The sequence below is a fragment of the Vidua macroura genome, chromosome 13 (assembly GCF_024509145.1).
Source record: "Vidua macroura isolate BioBank_ID:100142 chromosome 13, ASM2450914v1, whole genome shotgun sequence".
In the NCBI taxonomy this organism is placed as follows: domain Eukaryota; kingdom Metazoa; phylum Chordata; class Aves; order Passeriformes; family Viduidae; genus Vidua; species Vidua macroura.
The window spans coordinates 8,830,782-8,849,605 of record NC_071583.1 but is presented as its reverse complement, the minus strand read 5'-3'; the positions used below and the strand labels follow the sequence as shown (position 1 = coordinate 8,849,605).

General features: G+C 36.1%; 1 protein-coding gene across 11 annotated transcripts in view; it reads right to left on the bottom strand.

Moving 5' to 3' along the window:
- Positions 1–17,814, bottom strand: part of CFAP20DC (CFAP20 domain containing) — a 68,562-nt gene extending 50,748 nt beyond the window's left edge. For 5 of the 11 annotated variants that reach the window (XM_053989328.1, XM_053989317.1, XM_053989326.1 and 2 more), the window contains exons 1-6: positions 17,652–17,814; positions 16,496–16,711; positions 13,186–13,273; positions 10,861–10,950; positions 10,300–10,393; positions 8,317–8,389 (exon numbers count right to left, since the gene is read on the bottom strand). In XM_053989328.1, the coding sequence (XP_053845303.1) occupies positions 8,317–8,389; positions 10,300–10,393; positions 10,861–10,950; positions 13,186–13,221 (293 nt within the window). In that variant the 5' untranslated portion in view covers positions 13,222–13,273; positions 16,496–16,711; positions 17,652–17,814. The other 6 variants (XM_053989319.1, XM_053989318.1, XM_053989320.1 and 3 more) reach the window with 6 other exon arrangements.
- Between the last annotated feature and the right edge of the window lie 1,010 nt (positions 17,815–18,824).

Sequence of the window (18,824 nt, the reverse complement as noted above, 5' to 3'; positions counted from 1 at the left end):
CTTATAATCATTCAAATGCCGGTTTTTACTTTAAAATGTGAGACTGTCCTGTAGACTTTTTTTTTTTTAATTTATTACTGAAAATAATTTTTCATTAGCTAAGGACTACCTGCAGCTTAAATAATGAAATGTCATCACCTAAAATTTGCAGAATAACACCCTAAAACATTCATAGGTTTCCTTAGGTCAACTTAGGAGAACATTAACTCTGGGGTAAATAACATATTTAGTTATTTTTGCCAGTTTGAGAGTTTAAGCAAGGACAGTACAAAATATACTGCATGTATGTAAATATCAAAAAATTCTACCAGTACAGGCAATAAAAATACATAAGCACCTTCTCGTTCCCCCACAGTCATTAAGACTATCATCCAAAGCAAACTGTTCACCAGCTTTCCAGAACTTGCTGATTTTTTCCTCTCCCTGGCAGATAACCTGACCTTTAATCTATTCATCCTCATAACATTGGTGGGCAAATGAAACCAAAGTGGAAGACTCTGCTATCTGTTTCATTTTTAAAGACTGGCAGTTCCTTTTATAAATCACATGCACTTGAAAAGCAGAAATTCCAGTACTGTGCCAAGAAAAAACAGTTTTATCCTCACTATTGCTATTGTTAATGAGAGATTCCAGAATCAGCTGCACATGTTTTTTTGAATGGACAAATTATACCAAGTCCTTGAAAAGTGATTTCATCAGAACACCTCCAAGTGTCTTACAATGCTGATACCGGTGCTTGATCTTACTTTTGAAGAAGTTTAAGCAAGATGTGAAATAATTCCATGAAGATCACCAACAAATGGGCCACACAGCTAAGCCTTTGATTAAGGCATAGTTCCACCCATCACTGTACTTCCCATATAGCCTTTGGTGAAAAATCTATTAATCTAGTTTCCAGAAGCTCTTTGCTCTAAATCTTGGCTGTTCAGAAGTGCTAAAAAATCGGTGCACCAAAGAAGTCCAAAGCAGTGCAGCAATGGTTGCTTGAAGCTCCCTGGATTTCCTGGTTACGTGTAGAGTTGAGCAATTGTGCTGAGAAACCAGGAAGTTGCAATAACCTGAGTACTGAGAAACAAAAATACTATCCCTGCTGAACCTCAAACTGTATAATTCTCAATAGAGAATGTTGCTTTAAATGAGGCTATAACAGGAGCCTAGAATTAAGTCATGCATACCTCCAAACAACTGGCAATCAAACCTAAGTTCACTCCATACTATCAGTTCAATATGTTTTAAATTTTACTATTTATTTCTTATATGAATAGGTTTATCGCTCGCCCTCATGAAAAAAAATAAGAACCTTGGTTATAGAAAGTCCACTGGTAAATGCAGAAGTCAGTTACATTCCAAAATGTAACACTGAACACATTTGTTTAGCTCAAAAGACACATTTATATCAGACTCTGTCATATAAGTCTAAAGTAAGACTTTTAATGATGATAGGTGTGCCACAAGGAAGGGGCAAACCTGAGATGCATAGATATAATCATTCCTAAAGAAGTGTAATTTATTTCTGTAACTACACTTAAAATAATAAAAATACTTATATTCCACAGGCAAAAGTAGGTGAAACATTCAAACAGGCAAATTAAGAAAAAAAAGAAGATGGCCTTAAAATTACATAAAATAATTTATTTCCCAGGAGAAAAAAGATATTTATTAAAGAGTTAGTACAACTTTAACACTTTTCAATTACATTGCTTATTGGAAAATAAAAATAAAGCAAAGGTCTGGAGAAACTCTTTTCAGTAATAATTCAGACAACAGGAGCTAGAACATCAGATCTCTCAGTTGCAAAATTACTCCAGAGTACTTTTGGTGACACACAACTTTTTTTCCTGCTACACAAAAGCAGAACTTATGTTAAACCTACAATGGCAAGAGACATCTGCAGCACACATCTCGATTTTCAAAGATGAATTAAAAAAATCTATATGGGAGTTAATGTATTTTTATTATGTCTGTGCTTGAGTATTTATATCTAAGGGTCAGACATGATAGAAAAGTAATGAGACCATGTTGAGAAAAATGAGGTGGTCAACAAGAAAATCAACCTCATTTATAATAATATTCCTGTGATCAGTAGGTGCATAACTCTTCCAGCTATGGTCATTAACTGCATTCATTTCACACTTAACATCTACATTTGCAAGCCATTTGAAAGTAAAATTACCTTCCAATTCAATTTTCAATTTTATTTTACATCTTCAAATTTGATTGACTATTTTCCTCACAATGGTAACTATAGTGAGATTGCAAGTGAATGGGAGCAACTACCCAAGAGCACAGATAGACTCATCTGCTCAGATTGCCTATTCACTTTGCTTCTGTATAGATAATAAATTATAACCATTTGTTAATGTTCAATTCAAGGCCAAAAATGAACTTAGTAAAAAACAATACTGAACTGTTGAAGGGATGCTTCATTTGTCAGAATCACATGGTCTTCAAATGAAAGTGTTTTTCTCCTTATAAATGATGCAACCTGGAAATTTACCAAACATGAAAGCAGGCATTTCATTGATGTTGCTAAGCTAAGAGCAACTCCCATGCAATTTAATACTAACAGAAATCTCTTTGTATCCTGGTCAAAATCCAGAGAGAATTCTCTGCTAATGCTTCACTATTGGTACATTAGTGTATTAGTACTTAACAATTGCAGTGTCATTTTTCCATAAAAGGCATGTGCTTCCTAAACATTAGACAGTAGCATCATTATCATCATCATTACATCCATTTTAAAGATAGAAAAAAAAGGAATGCCAATTGTCAGCTGATTTGCCATGCCTTCAGATTCTCAAATTTCCTTATTCAGGAGCACTCTGTACTTCACATACATTTTATTTTATATGCTACTTGCTACTTATTATATGTAAATTGGTCTTGTAGGAGATACTACATTACTGAAGTGGCTGCCTGATGATCTGCAATCCAGAGCAATGTATCCTGCCCTCATAAAAACATAAGTAGTTACATTGAAAATAAATCAAATCTCTACAAAATAACAGATCTGGAAGACTGATATGTCACCCACACCTAGAGAACAAGTTGTATCATGCACTGGAATTTCCTGTTGATAGTGTTTTTCTGGAGAGCGTCAAGGAAAAAACCCACAAAGTGCCCTTAACCAGCCTCCATAAAGAGGGAGCAACACAAGTGGCAGGCACAAAACACGAATCATCAAATCTGACTGTTAGAATGAAAATCTTTCAAAATATGAGCAGTTATGAAGAAATGGTGAAGCCTGACCTCTCCCTACAAGACACTGACATATTTGCCATCAATTCTCCAAATAAAAAAATGACCTGGTATTTTTCCCGACCAAGCAAAACTTAGTGGGAAATGTTACAACCCCACATGTTTCACAAATCATTCTGGAAGTGCTCACTAATATTCATAACATATATTTTAGAAACTTCTATCAATATTTTAATATCCTTGGTTTTGAAATAGGCTCATCTTTCTCTTATTTTCAATTATTTAGTAAATTCCATTTCATGGCACAATGCTATGCTCCTCTGAAGCATGGCTAACTTTGCCAAATCATTTAGGAAACTATAATTCTAGAAAATAGTTTTTAATTTTTCCGTATAAAGTACTCTAATGAGTATTAATATGTTAGTTTAGTGCTAACTTCTTTTCCAAAATCTAAACAAAGTACCTCTATAATGCAGTTATTTTTGCCTGCAGCAAGTTATGTTGGCTTTTTAAGTTCATTGGCTGTTGTTTTTTCCGCTTTGTTATTCTTTCCATGAATTTTCTATTCTAAAGAGACAATCCATCCTTTCATCCATCCTTTTAAGACAAAGGAAAGGATGCTTGCACCTGCTAATGTAATAGTTCTCTAAAATACAGCCATATTTCTCATATTTAAACCATTTATTCTAATTACTAAGAATTCTAATTACTGTGAAGACTGCAATGTAAAAAGACAAAATTAACTTTCTTGCTAACAGAATTTACTTTCTTTGGCATATAAAAATCCTGACTTGCAAACCCTACCAACCAAATATAAACAGGATTCAGTTTACCTCATGTTACTTACATTGATTAACTAATCAAAATATAAACAATTAGTACTTTAGTACTTATTAGTACTTCCAGCTAAAGTTCTAGAAGATGTGATGACTGGGAGAGTTATTAAAAATGTTTTACTTTCAAATACATGAGTTAAAATCTCCTTTGTAAATTATGAAATTTAACATACCCTAATACTTCTAAGAATGTTTCTGTATTTCACTCCTGCTTCACAAAAAAAATCAACAAACATGTCTCAGGCTACTAAATACCAGAATTTCAAATAATCTCTTAGCTAAATATATTCAATAAATTTTACCTTCATTCTCTATCTAAAATCTTCCAATAATTTCAGATGTACATGATAGAATTAGCATCTATGTCCTGCTTTGAATTTTAAGAGGTTGGTCTAAGTTTTGCAAGACTAACCAAGATTCACATTGTTCTGTATCTGAAAACATGCTGGGTGTTTAGGTTAACATGAATAATTTATGATATCTCTGTCAGCAAAGCTAAAATGATGACTGATTATGATAGCATCTAATTCACATAAATTCAAACTGTTACGGTATCTATGAATAAATTAGCTATGCCTGTAAAACCTATTATGTTGTGGTTATTAAAAATCTCAAAGTAATAAGCTTATATTTATAGAAACAACTGTTTGAAAACAGGAAATATGGTACTAAAATATATATACCACTGTACTGTTCACAGGCCTCGCAATAAGATTTTTTTATCAGCAAGCACAACTACTTCAGGAATAAAGAGATGTTGACCCCTTTTTCCCTACAGATTCCTTCACACATAACTAGCTCTAACAGAAAATTTATCAGGTATGTTCCAGAGTTTGAAACTCCCAGAGTTTGCATTAATTCAGAATATAACAAGAGCTGATGCCTTCTGGAGCTGGCTAAGGCTAGTGGCAAGCAAAGCTAATTTGACTATGAAGAGTGGGATAGTAACTGAGCAAACCTGTTGATAAGCACTTTGCCAGTAAAGGTTGAGAGGCTGAGGCTGGAACATCAGGAAGAATTAAGAAATTAAGAGACATAGGTACCATTAGAGTGAATGAGCAATCCTGTGAATCCTCAGCACATCCTGGCTGGAAAGATGGTCCATAAGGTACTGAGTGGTTCTAGGAGGTGGCAGCACAGCAGAGCCCCATGGCACATTAATACCAAGCACCAAGTCTGGGCTAGGGGGCAGCAGCAGCTTTCACTGACAATGGGCATGTTTGCTCTGCAGGTTTTCATGTCAGTGGTGAGGGGATCTCATAAGAGAACTCAGACCTCCCCAGCTACAAGTTGTGCCACATGGGATTTACAGTTGTTTATCATGCTAAGATTTAAACAAGTTTGAAGCAGCATGAATTTGCCATCACTGAGAGAGGCAGCATGACTTCAGAGCTGCAGCAATGGATGAGTAAGTACCATGCCTGAACTGGGAAAAAAAAGGTTGAGCAATACAAAGGGACTCATACAAGACCACAAAATGTTTCAGTAAATAACCAGGAACTGAGCATCTCATTCTTGTTCTTACACCAGACCAGTTTACTCTTTTTGTTTGTTTGTTTGTTTGGTTTTTTTTTTTTTTTTTTTGGTTTTTTTTTTTTTGATGCTGTGGTACAATTTCAAGGTCTGTTTCCTCACATCAGCTGCTCTACTCTTTGCTGTAATACTTTCCATTACAAGAAGTGCTAATTTCATGTGATACCCAACACTGAGAAAAACTGTATCAGAAACAAAGTATGACCATGACAGGCATTACAGTTCTTTAAGAATAAATGTTTGAGTGCTTGTCAAAATGCCAAGCAGAAGTACTAACACCCACATGTCCATATATTGGGAATTAAAGCAAAAACAAGCCAGATGCTGTTTTCTTTTACAATGAAATATTTTTTCAAACATTGAGTTACCTTTGCTTTTTCAGAAAAGTAGCCAAATCCATAACACTGAAGATTTAACAACTGGCTACTGCATTTGCAGCAGACAGTTATATTCAGCATTACTAATAGCTTTGCTATTATTTGCTCCAAAGAAGCTGCATAAATTACATGCTCTCTACCTTAGTTGTGATTTTATTATGCTTCATCATATTTTTCATCCACAATCTATTTTACACATTTTTACAGAGATCAATACATTGATTGTTAATGTGGTGGTATTCATCTAATCATGCCACATAAAAAAGTATCTAAAATTCTATTTAGATTTCCTCTGAAGAAAAGATAAACCAGCTAATATATGGTTTGCACATTTCAGTATTCATGGCAGGAATCTCGAATGACTGGTTGACAGCAGCAAGTTAGAAAGTTTAGCTCCGCTGATGCCAGCAGTGATGGATGGTCTTAAAGAAATTCTTGTTTGCTGACCAAATCAATCACTGAACAGAATGCAAAAGAAGATGAATCTCAAACTAAATTCCTATTTCCATCTCTCTGCAGAATGGGAGAGCAAGAAATGTAACATAAAGCTTCATGCCCAGCTATTACAAAACTTGTCAGTGATTTTACATAAAGTAAATTTCATAGCTTGGCATGCTAACAATTTTCCCTTGAGACTGCTCAAAGATTCAGCACTAAGTAGTCAGGCTGTGTAAGAAACCATCTTTGAACATTAAACTTCAGGAAGCAACAACACCATCAACACTTTGTCCACAAACAAGCAAGAGATTTCTTTCAAAACATCTGAAAAGAAAGGAACTGAGCAGCAGTCACATGGCAAGAAGGACTTGTTTTGTTATTTACTGGATTATCTTAAGTCTGCTAGGATAAAATACTGCATTGTCTATTCTGCAAGTCTTGAAGGACTTTATGCGTACAAGTAAGTTATTGTTGATTTCGAATACAAAACTCAGTATCAAAACTATTTAAAAATAATTTTTATTTACTTTTTCATACAGTTGCACTAAGTGGGGAACAACTGATATTGTACTTTTAAGACATAAACACCTTCATTCCAAGTAACTGGAGTTACAGGAAAATATAGTTAATATAGCTTATATTATATGTATTAAATAGCAATATAGTATATGTTACATAAAAAATATATAGAGTAAATACAAAATACATTTATTTAAATCTATACAAGTACCTAAGAATACAGTAAGAACATATATTTGCTTTTTTAAGAGAGACATAGTAAAGATGGGAATAGGAAGTAGAAAGAAAAGATGAAGAAAATGTAAAGTCTAAATGTAAGCTGGAAGAGACAAGGCAAATAAGGGTGGGACAGGTGATAGAAATGTTTTTATGAGAAAAATATGAGAAAAATGAAATTAGTAGAAGTAGAAAAGAGGTTCTTGCTAAGAAGGTGGCAAATACCCAAAAGAATCAAACTGAAGATGACACTACAAAAAATCTAAATTCCTGCACCTATCATTAAATCTCTGCTCCTGCCTACAGAACGTCCATGAGAAGCAAGTCTTGGTTTTGAATTGCTACTTGGTGTTTGGTCTCTGTGTGCTGCATCACATATCCTGTTTGTTTTGCCCATTTGTCCCTTTAAATGCAAACTTACAGAAAGCCAAACAAGAACAAAATTATTCTTTCACTTTACACAATTTAATTGCTAATTTAATTGATATCATCCAACCCATCTTTTCTTGCAGGGCTTCTAATGGCCTAATATTTCTTTTGTTAATCCAATCTCAGATATTCTATGGGCTACAAAGCTGAGTGAGTTGTGCTGTTTATATAGAATATAAACAGATGGTGTCACTAGGGGAGAAATGTTGTCCAAAGCCTGACAACTGCCGAAGTTTAAAACTCTATTAAATAATTTCACACCTAACTAATAAAATGTCTGTTTCTGCTGTATCTCTCTTTCTTCACAGTGTGGAAATAATTATCCTAATCAAGCACTCCATTTGTTTTTCTAGTTTTTTAGCTTTTGTTTGGTTGTGTTTTTCTCCTCCAGTTATTAGAATATGCATTTTTTTTGCCCTGGACCAAAGGGCCCTCTCTTATGACTTGTGAATAATTCTCTTATGACTTGTGAATAATTCTCTTATGAATTTTCAGGCAGTCCTCATGCATCAGTATTTTCATATGTTTAACAAATTTGTGCTCCATTTCTTCAGATTTTTCATCATCTTCATTCAGGATTTTTTGGAGTTTGTTCTGTCTTCAAAGGAATGTCAGTATTTAAAACATCTAAGAAATAATGATCTCATTAGCTTAATTACTTTTTATTGACTTGACAAGTTACCATGCTTTAATGCAAAATATGCCACCACAATTAATGACCGCAATCAAGAATTCACTTTAAGTAGTCAAAGAAATTTTATGCATCTTACAGTAACTCAGTGGAGAAGTCTTTTCCCAATGGCACAAAAATCTGAAGTGTCAGAAATTGCTGCACCAGTCCCACTAGAAACAGGAAAAAAAAAAAGTGCTGTGTGCATGCAGATGCACGTTTCACTATCCAGCATTTCGATTTTGTACCATATGCTATGCTCCTACAACACTATTTCCCAAGGTTCACACAACATATGAACACGAGAAAAACCTGAAGAAATCCAATTCAAACTGCAATAAAAGTATTGTTTTAAAAGTCCCATCTGTGACTTTGGTGGAATGCTCATGAAAGCAAAAGGAATCTTTTTTTTAGCTTACAATTTTTGCACTCCAAGAGCATGAAGACAATAAATATCCCATAAGAATTATAAAATGAAGTAATACTGTCCTATCAAGATTATCTTATAGTAATGTTACATTTGCACTCATGTTATACCTTGCACTCAATGTATACCTTGCTAAGCAACTTCAACAAAACTCTTGGGTAAGAATGCAATTTAGATCATGACAATGCTGCTCAGTGGAGGCTTCTGATTTTTAGAATAATAGCAAAGGAGTTTGACTGAGAGAGAAAACAAAAAAAAAATCAGGTAGCTCCCTATCAAGGGAAAACAGTACAAAGCTGTCTGAATTGACCCATATGTTGTTTTCTTAGATATTCCAACAGGGACAATACAGGCTGCTTTTCATTGACTTCACAAGCCTGAACAGCAACATTGGCTTCTCCTTTAAAGAATGACAAATCAGAACTTCTTTTGAGGGCCAAATGACACCTTAAAACTCCAAATTAGATTTGCTTATATAGTATCTTTTATTTTGCAAGAGTATACGAAGTTCCAGTGCAACTGGGAGACGATATACTTGATTAATTAAATGTTTGAAGTACACGCACCTCAAGAGAAGAGACCAAGACAGAAGGAAACAGAATGGTAACAGATGGAAACTTGACTGCAGTATTGCTGCACTAGGTAAAGTAAATTTAAAACCAAACTATTTTTAGCAGTGATTACCCATACAATAAATTCTTAATCCTCATTTTAATATTTAGCAACAGTTAGCAACTGTTTTTCTTTTAATTGTTTACTGTTTGCTATATTAGTTTATTATACCATTCAAAATAAATTAGTTTGGTTTCTCAAAAAAATACATTGCATTAATATTTATTTTAATGAAGATAACAGCCAATTTCTTTTATGAAAATCAGACTAAACTTCAAGGCCTTACAGAGTCACCAGCCCAAAGAATTTATTCTTTTTTTTTTTTGTGTTTATTGGAAAAAAATTATGTCTTACTATATACTCTTCATTAGAAGTACACTAGAAGATTCCCATTCAATTTGTTTAAAATCACTATCTCAATTTTTCTTCAAAAGCAAGCAGTTAATTCTAAGCCAGCTCAATTCACTCCTACAAGCCTTATGAGGTACAGCATGGAGTTTAAAGAATATGATGACTGCTGTATTGCAGACTGCTTGGATTCTGGATTATTGTGGTGCAACAGACATCCTGGGAAAACACTCCATAGCACCCGTAAACACTGATTACATAAACACAGCAAAAATTTGGGTATAAATTTCTTGTACCGCTAGTGCTTATTTGATACAAAAGTAAAAATTCTTTAAAAACCTTAAGAAAGGGAACAGGAACCTAGTTCACATTCATTAATGCCAGTAGAATTACTGACTTCAGTAAGTGCTGAATGGAGTCAGAGGTTATTTATCAGACATTGGTCTGTAGCAGGATCAGGTACAGAAGTGAACTCGGCAGCACCAGGCATGTTAGATCTTCCCTACAGCACTTACTCTAATATGGCATTTCTGTAGGTTTTACTTATTTGAAACAGACCTGCTAAAAAGTTAATGAAAACACTTTTCCTATGCTGAATTATGCCTGAACTAAGGGAGAATAATGGTTAGCATTCCAATATAAGATTGATGTAATAATCAGAACAGCATCACAGACATTTAATTCTTTGATACTCACAAGTTTGTTTGGTTTCCCTTGGTAACTTCATTTTGTTGATTAGACTGTTTCCTTCAAGTACAAAAACAAAACCTTTTAGTTCTTTGTCATATTCCTACAGAAAGGAACAACAAACATAAGCATTTAGATAGAATTCTCCTCCTGAAAACCAACTATGCTACTAACATATTAGAAATGCAGATGGCACTGCAAGTATGACTGGTTCACAATTGATGGCAAAAATATAATCCACACAAATATGTCCTTTACTTGTATGTTTTATGAACAAATATTGCTGACAAACAGGATTCACGATTCAGTGAGCAAAGCTCAATTCATTGGTTACCAGAGTACCAAAATTACTTTCTAAATATTTAAACTGTAAAATTACACTGTGACCAACTCAGTCTGCAAGTAGGCATATAGAAGTAATTTAAGTAGTCATTTAGTCTGCCATAATGACAGAACTGCAAGTGACAACTCCACTGTCAGGTCAAAGCCCTCATTACCTTCTAATTTTAAGCTTCATTCACATTTTTCTGGTTTATACTCTAGGTTTTATACATTTCTTTAAAAACTTACTTTTGATATAGCTGATGGGTTGCCAAAAATCTTCCATTTTGCTCCTGGGTTCTTGCCTTGAGCACTGAATATTTCAACAAACTGGCCCCCCTATGATAAAATGGTTTAAGGATACATCATCCAGTCAAATGCTCAGCACTAAATTATCAAGAGTCAAGATGAGAACCCGAGAATCCCCCTGTATCACACTGTTACCACAGTCAGTATTACTGATCAGTCAGACAGCAGAATATCAATAACAGCTTCTAGACTACTATAACATATCAATTCATGTAGCCAATATTTGGCTTTACTAGAGGATCAGAATTGAAGGAATACCATGGAGTATCTTAAATTATTTTATCTATTATGTCATTCTCTAAAAAGCAAAATTATTGTAGATATTCAAAAAGCCATGCAAGAGATTACTAATTTATATTTGGATAAGATTTATTTCTACAATTTGCCAAATGAAGTGAGTTTTAAAACATGCTGCTAAAAAATAAAAGGTGTTGCAGATTGGGTGTTTTGTCTGATTTTCAAAGGAAATGGAATTTACACCATTTGTCTACATATGTGAATGTTTCTGCCTACATATTTTTCAGTAGTAACTTTTATACTAGTTACCAAATTTCAACCTGATTTGACCAAACAAAAATTTACTAACTTTTCTGGGCCAACTTAAGCAGCCTGGGAGTAGATCTGTTCCAGTCAGTATCACCATGAAAAGGGTAATGGCTACAGCCTTCATGAGTAAACAGAGAATTACCACTGGAAAAAAATTATTATGGATGTCCCCATCAGGTGAAAACTCCTGACACAGAGTATGTGCCCTACTGGACATCAAGGAATCCAAACACAGGCTCTTGGGGAGGTTGGCTTCATCACCTCTGCTTTGGGAATTACTTGCTTCTAGATTTTTGCCATTTGATGTTGCATTTTTTGTGACATCTGATGCACTCAGCCTACAGTTTGGTAAGCATTTTTCAGCAGCATGGTTGACCTAATCAATCATTACAACTCTGCCATTCCCTTCTCATTTCTAGTTGCCTGCACTCTCCAATTCTCTTTATGCTCAGCTGCCCAAGCAATTGCCTGCAAGTCAGAATGAGCAAGAGGGCCAAGCAAAAGAAATGCTCCTCATATGAGTTTTTCAGAGAACATCAACTCTGCATGGTATATAAATTAGGTATTTTCCTCTGCCCACACACACCTAGCAGCTCCAGCCATATGGCTGATCCAGTGACTGGACTTAGTAAGTTCTAAGGAAATTCAAAATGGCATTCCATAAACTGCACTCAAAATATTTTTTTAAACTTTTACAGTGGATTAATTTTTTAATATGGTATACTATCAATTTCCAAGTTACCTGATTTATTTAAGGATTACAGGAGCAAGCTTTCAAAAAGTTAAAAAATATTTTTAACTGCCAAGCTGTATGTGCTTGCAGCAAATCTTGAACAAGCAGCTTTTTCTTCCATCTTTACAAATACATTTTGTTAATAGCACAGTCCTTGAGTCGGTCCTGATTTGAGGTTAAACTGAACGGGACATGGAAAAATACCAGACATGACATGAGAAAGTGTCAAACAAACAGTGATGTAACTTTTACTGACAAACGGTACTTGGTGCTGTGGAGAATGGTTGGGTCTTACGAGGGGCCCCAGTGAAGTTGGGCAAGAAACTGCCAAACTCCACAATCAACTGGAGGGGAGTATGGGGCATCTCTGGGGAGCACAGTCCTGCAAAGGCAGTGGCAGCTAGGCATCAGAAATTCCATGAAAAGCTGAGACAGCCTAGGGAACAGCATCAGAAATATCAATTTTGGGTACAGAAGTAGCACGTCTGGGATCAGCAGGGAAAATGTAGTTGGGGTGGGCTGTTCTCTCAGGATGGGAGAAGAGATGGGATGGAAGAGAAAGGGAGGGCAAAGAGTGGTGGAAAGAGAGTCCAGGAAAGAGTAAAAGGGATAACGAAGCTCCAAATAAAGTGACTATTCTTGTCACAAGCTTGTGCTGGACCAAGGGAATAAACCAACCCTCTTTTCTGACTACACCTTAGGAGCTGGAACTCCTTCCATGACTGCATGGATGCAGATGTGCCTTCCCTGGTCCACAAGGGTAAAGAACAAAAGCCATTGGCAAACTCATGTTGTGCCCATTCTAGACCTGACAGCATCAGCAGCTACCCGCTATTTCATAACACTTCTATAAAAATACTGAATTATGAAATACTTCAAAACAGTCCTGTAGCTGGACTTTTTGCATCTCAGGATATGCTATTTTAATTGAGCTCTCTAAGAGATGAAATGAAAATGGGTAAAAATTAGAATTATTTCTGTTTTACCTGATAGTGGTTTCTGAACATTTTCCCAGCTTTCATAGGCAGAAAATAATTTTAGCTTCTCAATCAGTAAAGACACTTGCAAGCTATGCTGAAAAACAAACAACTTTATATAGGATTTGACATGAAAAAAATCCTATGACACTCCAGCCATATTTTAAAATATGTGAATACTATTATAAAGTACTTTTCTGAGTAGAAATGTGTATCAACTGCATCAGAGTGCTACTGCAAAAGAATTAACACCAAAATAATATTATTATTGACACTGTCTTTGAAAAAATTTGCTTTTTGCATCAAGTACCCAGGGCTGCCTTTTCTTATACTCCAAGCAGAACTAGTAATTTTATGTCAGCCCTTATTTTTAATCAACAAAGACTTTCTCATTCTTTAAAAACACTTAAAAATCATCTTTAACACATTTTTTTATTGTTCTTTGTTCTCAAGTGCCCACTGGAAAACATTAGAATCCATTAAAGAGGAGCTTAACATTCAATATAGAAAAGTAGAAACATGGAACAGCTGCCACAGAAATCTCTCCATCTAGAGGTGTTTGGCAGAGACTTCTGAGACAAGTTATCTTCTTTCACATTCAGCACTCTTCTTTGAGGATGATTACTGTAAGACTCAAACCAAGCACTTCAGTTATCTGAGGGCTGCTCAAGTCACTGTGAATTAAGAGATATCTGCAGTTCTGGAATTGGAACAGTGGAAGGGAAAGGGACTGGCACTGGAAGCTCCCCTTTGATCACACTGAGTGTCTGGGGGCTCACCTGGCATCCACAGAAAGTGAAGAGACCCTGAACATAAAAGGAAGTTGTCACTCCAAACACAGGGAGTAATGAGCCACAAGAGACAACAAGCACCTTCACTGAGAACTGAAAGTGCTCCTCAGCTCACAGAAGAATCCTTTCACAAGACTCTGCCTCACTTTTATGAACTGAACTTTGTTCTGTTCATGTTCAGTTTGGGTACAAACAACTTAAGAATGAAATTATTTTTAACTACTGGGTATTTTTTCAGACTGCAACTAGTTTTTTAACAAATAGGAACAATATGCTGACCAGGTGATTATAAATACAGCTTCTCATAATGAACAGTTCAGCTCTCACAACCAAAAAGTAACAAAGTTTAAAAAAATTATGAAAACATATATGACTACAAATGAACTAGAAATTCAGTGGCAATATGCATGAGTTCATGAAGAATGAATCCATCTAAAGGATTAGGGCAGCATTCCATTTGAAAAAGTAAATAATCATTCATTTATGAAAACGTGATGAAATCTGTTGATATTTATCCACGTTTATCTTAATAACAATTCAATCTTAAAGTTGTCTGTAAATAAAATAAAAAATGGAAAAGCAATCAGATATTGTAAATTTATCCCACGCTGTTGCCAGAAATATTAGTTAATTTAAAATTTTTTGATTATAAGGAAAATGAAATTTAAAAACCACAGCATTTGTAACAGGCCTATCAAAACTTGTAATTAGTATTTTGGTCAAATTTAACTAATATAGTCACTGCACTTCTAAAACACCAGTCGCATTATCCTATGTTTTAGACCATTTTCTATACAGATTTTCCACTTGCTGGCATTTTTTTTTAATTACCACTTTAATAGTTATATTGAGCTACTTAATTATGAATGAGACATTTTAGAAATACCTTTTGAAGAATGCACTTTTAAAGCAAGTGTATTAGACTTTTCATTCTCTCTAAATATTCACTTAACATAAAGATCACTTATTTCTGAAATCACTGTTCATATTTCTGTCTGCAGCCCTATCTTTGTTATTATCTACAGCCTTAAAACAAGCCAGAACTACTCAAAATTGTATGATTCATGTCTCAGAGAGAAGTAGTGGCACCATGAAACTCATTTCAGTGACCTACTGTTTTGATTCCCTTTGCCAGAGCAGAATGTGAAGGACCTGTAGTGAATGAGAGACAGGAGCCAGGCCCTCCTGATGAGTGTATCCCTGTAACTCACACTCTGAGGCTCTTGTCATTCTAGGACTGAGGATTTTACCATCGCCCAGTTTTTATTTAGTATTGATTTTAAGTGAAGGAGATGCAAAAGAATACACTGCTTTTTCCTTGGGTCAAAGCACTTTCACTAACTTTTGCTTTAAAGATCAGTTTCAGACTTGCCAAGCATCATGCACCTAGCACAGCCCTCACATATTCTGCAGTTCTGTTATGCTTTATTACATTTCAGGAAAAATATTAGGACTAAATAAATGTGAGGAATTCTGATCTAAATAAATGTGAGGATTCTGATCTCACTGTATAGAAAGTTTTAAGTTCTGAGACTGAAAAAAATAACCCATCTGTTTCAGGGACTACTACCAGTATTCTGGCTTAAAATTTGTCATCAGTGCAGTTGTGTTTTAAACTGATATTAATATGGACAAGGTAGCTTATCTCCTAATCTGCAGAACATATTCTGTGCAGACTCAGGAAACTGATGACTGTTGTAGGTACCAAATTCATAACCAGGTGACTCTTCCTAACTTCAGTGGAAGGTAAACTGACCCAAAGTTTACAGGCATTTTTGTTTGGACATTTTTGTTTGTAGTCATTCAACTACAAAGCTGATCATTGTAAATCCCTCTGTGAAATCAGCGAAATGTCAGTTTGTTTTTCATTAAGGCAGGAAAAATACTGCAAGTGACATTGCAATACATCTTTGCTCCTATATTGCTTAATTATAACTTACCAAATTTCATTACTACAAATGAAGACTAGAAATTACCTTTGCTATTAAGATTGGTAGCCACTAAAACCATTAAGTGAATGACATATTTATCACGTAATTACTGAGGTAACATTAAAAAGTGCTTCCATTATGCATCAAGCATTATTGTCTTTAATTATAGTAAGCTATTCTTAAAGGAGAGAACAGTCTGGAAAATTGATAGTTGTGGTATTTATCCTCTTTTCACCTTTCCTCTTCCCAGTCCCTCCAGAAAGTCTAAAATCCAAGAGTACTTAAAATCCGGAGGGACTATTTAAAAAAAATCAACTGCAATTTGAAATGTAAGTCCTCAATTTTTTGCATAGTTATCAAATAAATAGGACTTTTATGACATCCTTGTAGAATGCCATAAATTAGTAGCTTTCTCATTTTTCAGTCACAGATCAAAATTATTTTTTTATTGCCCTGAACCATGAACTATGTATGTCTGTCCAACTGGAAACACAGGCCTAACGTATCAGTCAATGACAAATAATCTAGAATGTAATTTATAAAGTTAAGCAACAATGAAAGATATTTATCTTTTAATAGATTCCTATCTGAATTTACCTTGTGATGTCTTGGTTTGTGCAGAGACTTTGATTACTAGTTTCACCATGCTTCTTACATCAACAATAAAGTAGCAGTATCCAAAGAGCCCCTTATTCCTTCCATTCACCCAAGCCGCTCAGGACTCTGCAAAAATATCTCCATTCTATGACAGCTTCTTATGTATATTTCAATAATATTTGGTGTTTACGTAGCCCCAGATTCCAACAATTGGTCCTTTGAAAGTAACAAGCAAAATGAGTATTTCACAAACAGCAAATGCAAACAGACATTCATGCTTTCTTAATCTAATTAGTGCTAAGCACTGTTCTAAATCCAGGAGAGACAGAGATGGACAGACTTACACAGACCTAAACCCCTTCACAGTCATGGTTAGTCCCTTATCTTAAAAGGCATTATTTACATAAGTATAAAAATTTCAAGCTTCTGAGCAATATACCACTGTTGGAAAAGCTATGTTTAGTTAAGATATTTTTATTCCAAAGTTATATCTGTGAAGCAAAATAAAGTGAATTTGCACATACTACTAATTTGCATTGAAAAATGACACGAATACACTATTTTTGGCAGGGCACACAGGCTTAGCCCCAAGACTGTTCATACATATAACTCACCATCATGGGCCCAAAGCCAGAGCTGATTTATGGTGGCTGGGACACGCCACGGAAAGCAGTTCATCACCGATGAAGGGTTTTAGTATCTCCCAGACAAATGAATTCCACATATTAAATATTTAAAGCTGAGTTTGTAACACCACTATATATTTTCTCAAAATACAAGTTACCATAATAAATGAGCAGAAAGACCATTAATAAGCTATTGCAAGACTACTGGTGCTCCAACGGGTGAAGCTTTTATGCACAACGTACAGAATTAAGGGGAAAAAATAACTTAATATCGAGGCTTTCGCTTTATAAAAATTGGACCGCAAAACACTTTGACACAAGACCCGCGACCACCTGCGGCTCCCCCTTCCCTGCGCAGCTCCAGCGGCACGGCCGCGGCCGCCCCGCCCCTCCGCCAGAGCCGGGGCTGGGGTCAGGATGGGGTTCGGGGCCGGGGTCAGGACGGGGATCGAGGTCTGGGATGGGGGCCGGGGTCACGGTAGGGGCCGGGGCCGCCGAGCCCGGGGAGATCCGTCCCCGCCGGGTCTCACCTGTGTGAGGGCGGCGGGGCCGTTGAAGATGGCGGCGCGGGGCGGCCCCTGAGGGTCGGTACCAGCTCGGGGACAGCGGCGGCGGCGGCTCCTCGGGGCTGCGGGGTGCTGGTGGTCCGTGCGGGCTGCGCTGCCCGCGGGCCCCGGCCCCGCACCAAGCCACTCGCAAATGGCCGAGGCTGTCGCAGAGCCTGTGCTGGTCCCTCACAGGTGCCCCCAGGCGTGTGGGAAATGACGCCGTGTCACCCGGGGCCCGTGCAGGTGTCTCAAATGTCGTTGACATGTCAACTCATGAAACATATTTTCCCTTTCCCCTTTAAGGCTGAATTCTCAAAAATGTGAGTTTTTTTTTTTTTTTCCTTCTTCTTCTTTTGTTTGTTTTGTTTTGTTTTGTTTGATTCTTTTTTTGTTTGTTTTCTTTTTTTTTTTTTTGAGAGGGATGAAGGGTGGGCTACAGCAGCCACATCAGTCTATGGTTTTTAAGGAATTACAGTGGCCTCGGAGGTCTGGCATTTTTCCCTACAAGAGGGAAGCAAGAAGGACAGCCCCATTAGTTTAACATCACTGACAAGTACAAGCAAACACCTCCCAACGGCTTCAAAAACCTCTGGGAGCAAGGTTATGGGGAACCAGTTTGATCTGTGGTTTTATAATGAGATATTAGTCAAAGAAGATTGTCCCTTGAAGTGACTGCTTTTTTTGATCACTGAATTTCTTCATGAAACTTTGTAGCCTTTTCACAGAAAAGTACTGGAATACCATTTTCTTCCTCAAAGTATGTCTTGATGTTTCTTTGAAGAGCAATTATTAAGAACCTTGTAACCCATCACGGCATAATGAAATACATGAACTGGAAGGGCTGAGCTGCCAAAGGGACCTGCTGTACTCAGCTCACCATTGCTCTGCTCACCTTCCTCGCTTTTCGTCCTGAAGGTACCATCCTGATTTTGCCAATGAAGGGAATGAGTTAAATCAGTTTTAGGATGTATTTAGCTTTCTAATTTTACCTTAGGATTTTCAAAGAAATCCAATGTTGTTTTATCATACACTGGATTACACTGATTAGAGTTCTTAGGTCTTGGAGATAAGGAAAACAATAATACTAAAGCAGAGCTACAGGTTATTAAATAAAAACAGTTAATACAACAAGGACAGAAGAGAGGTGATGATAGG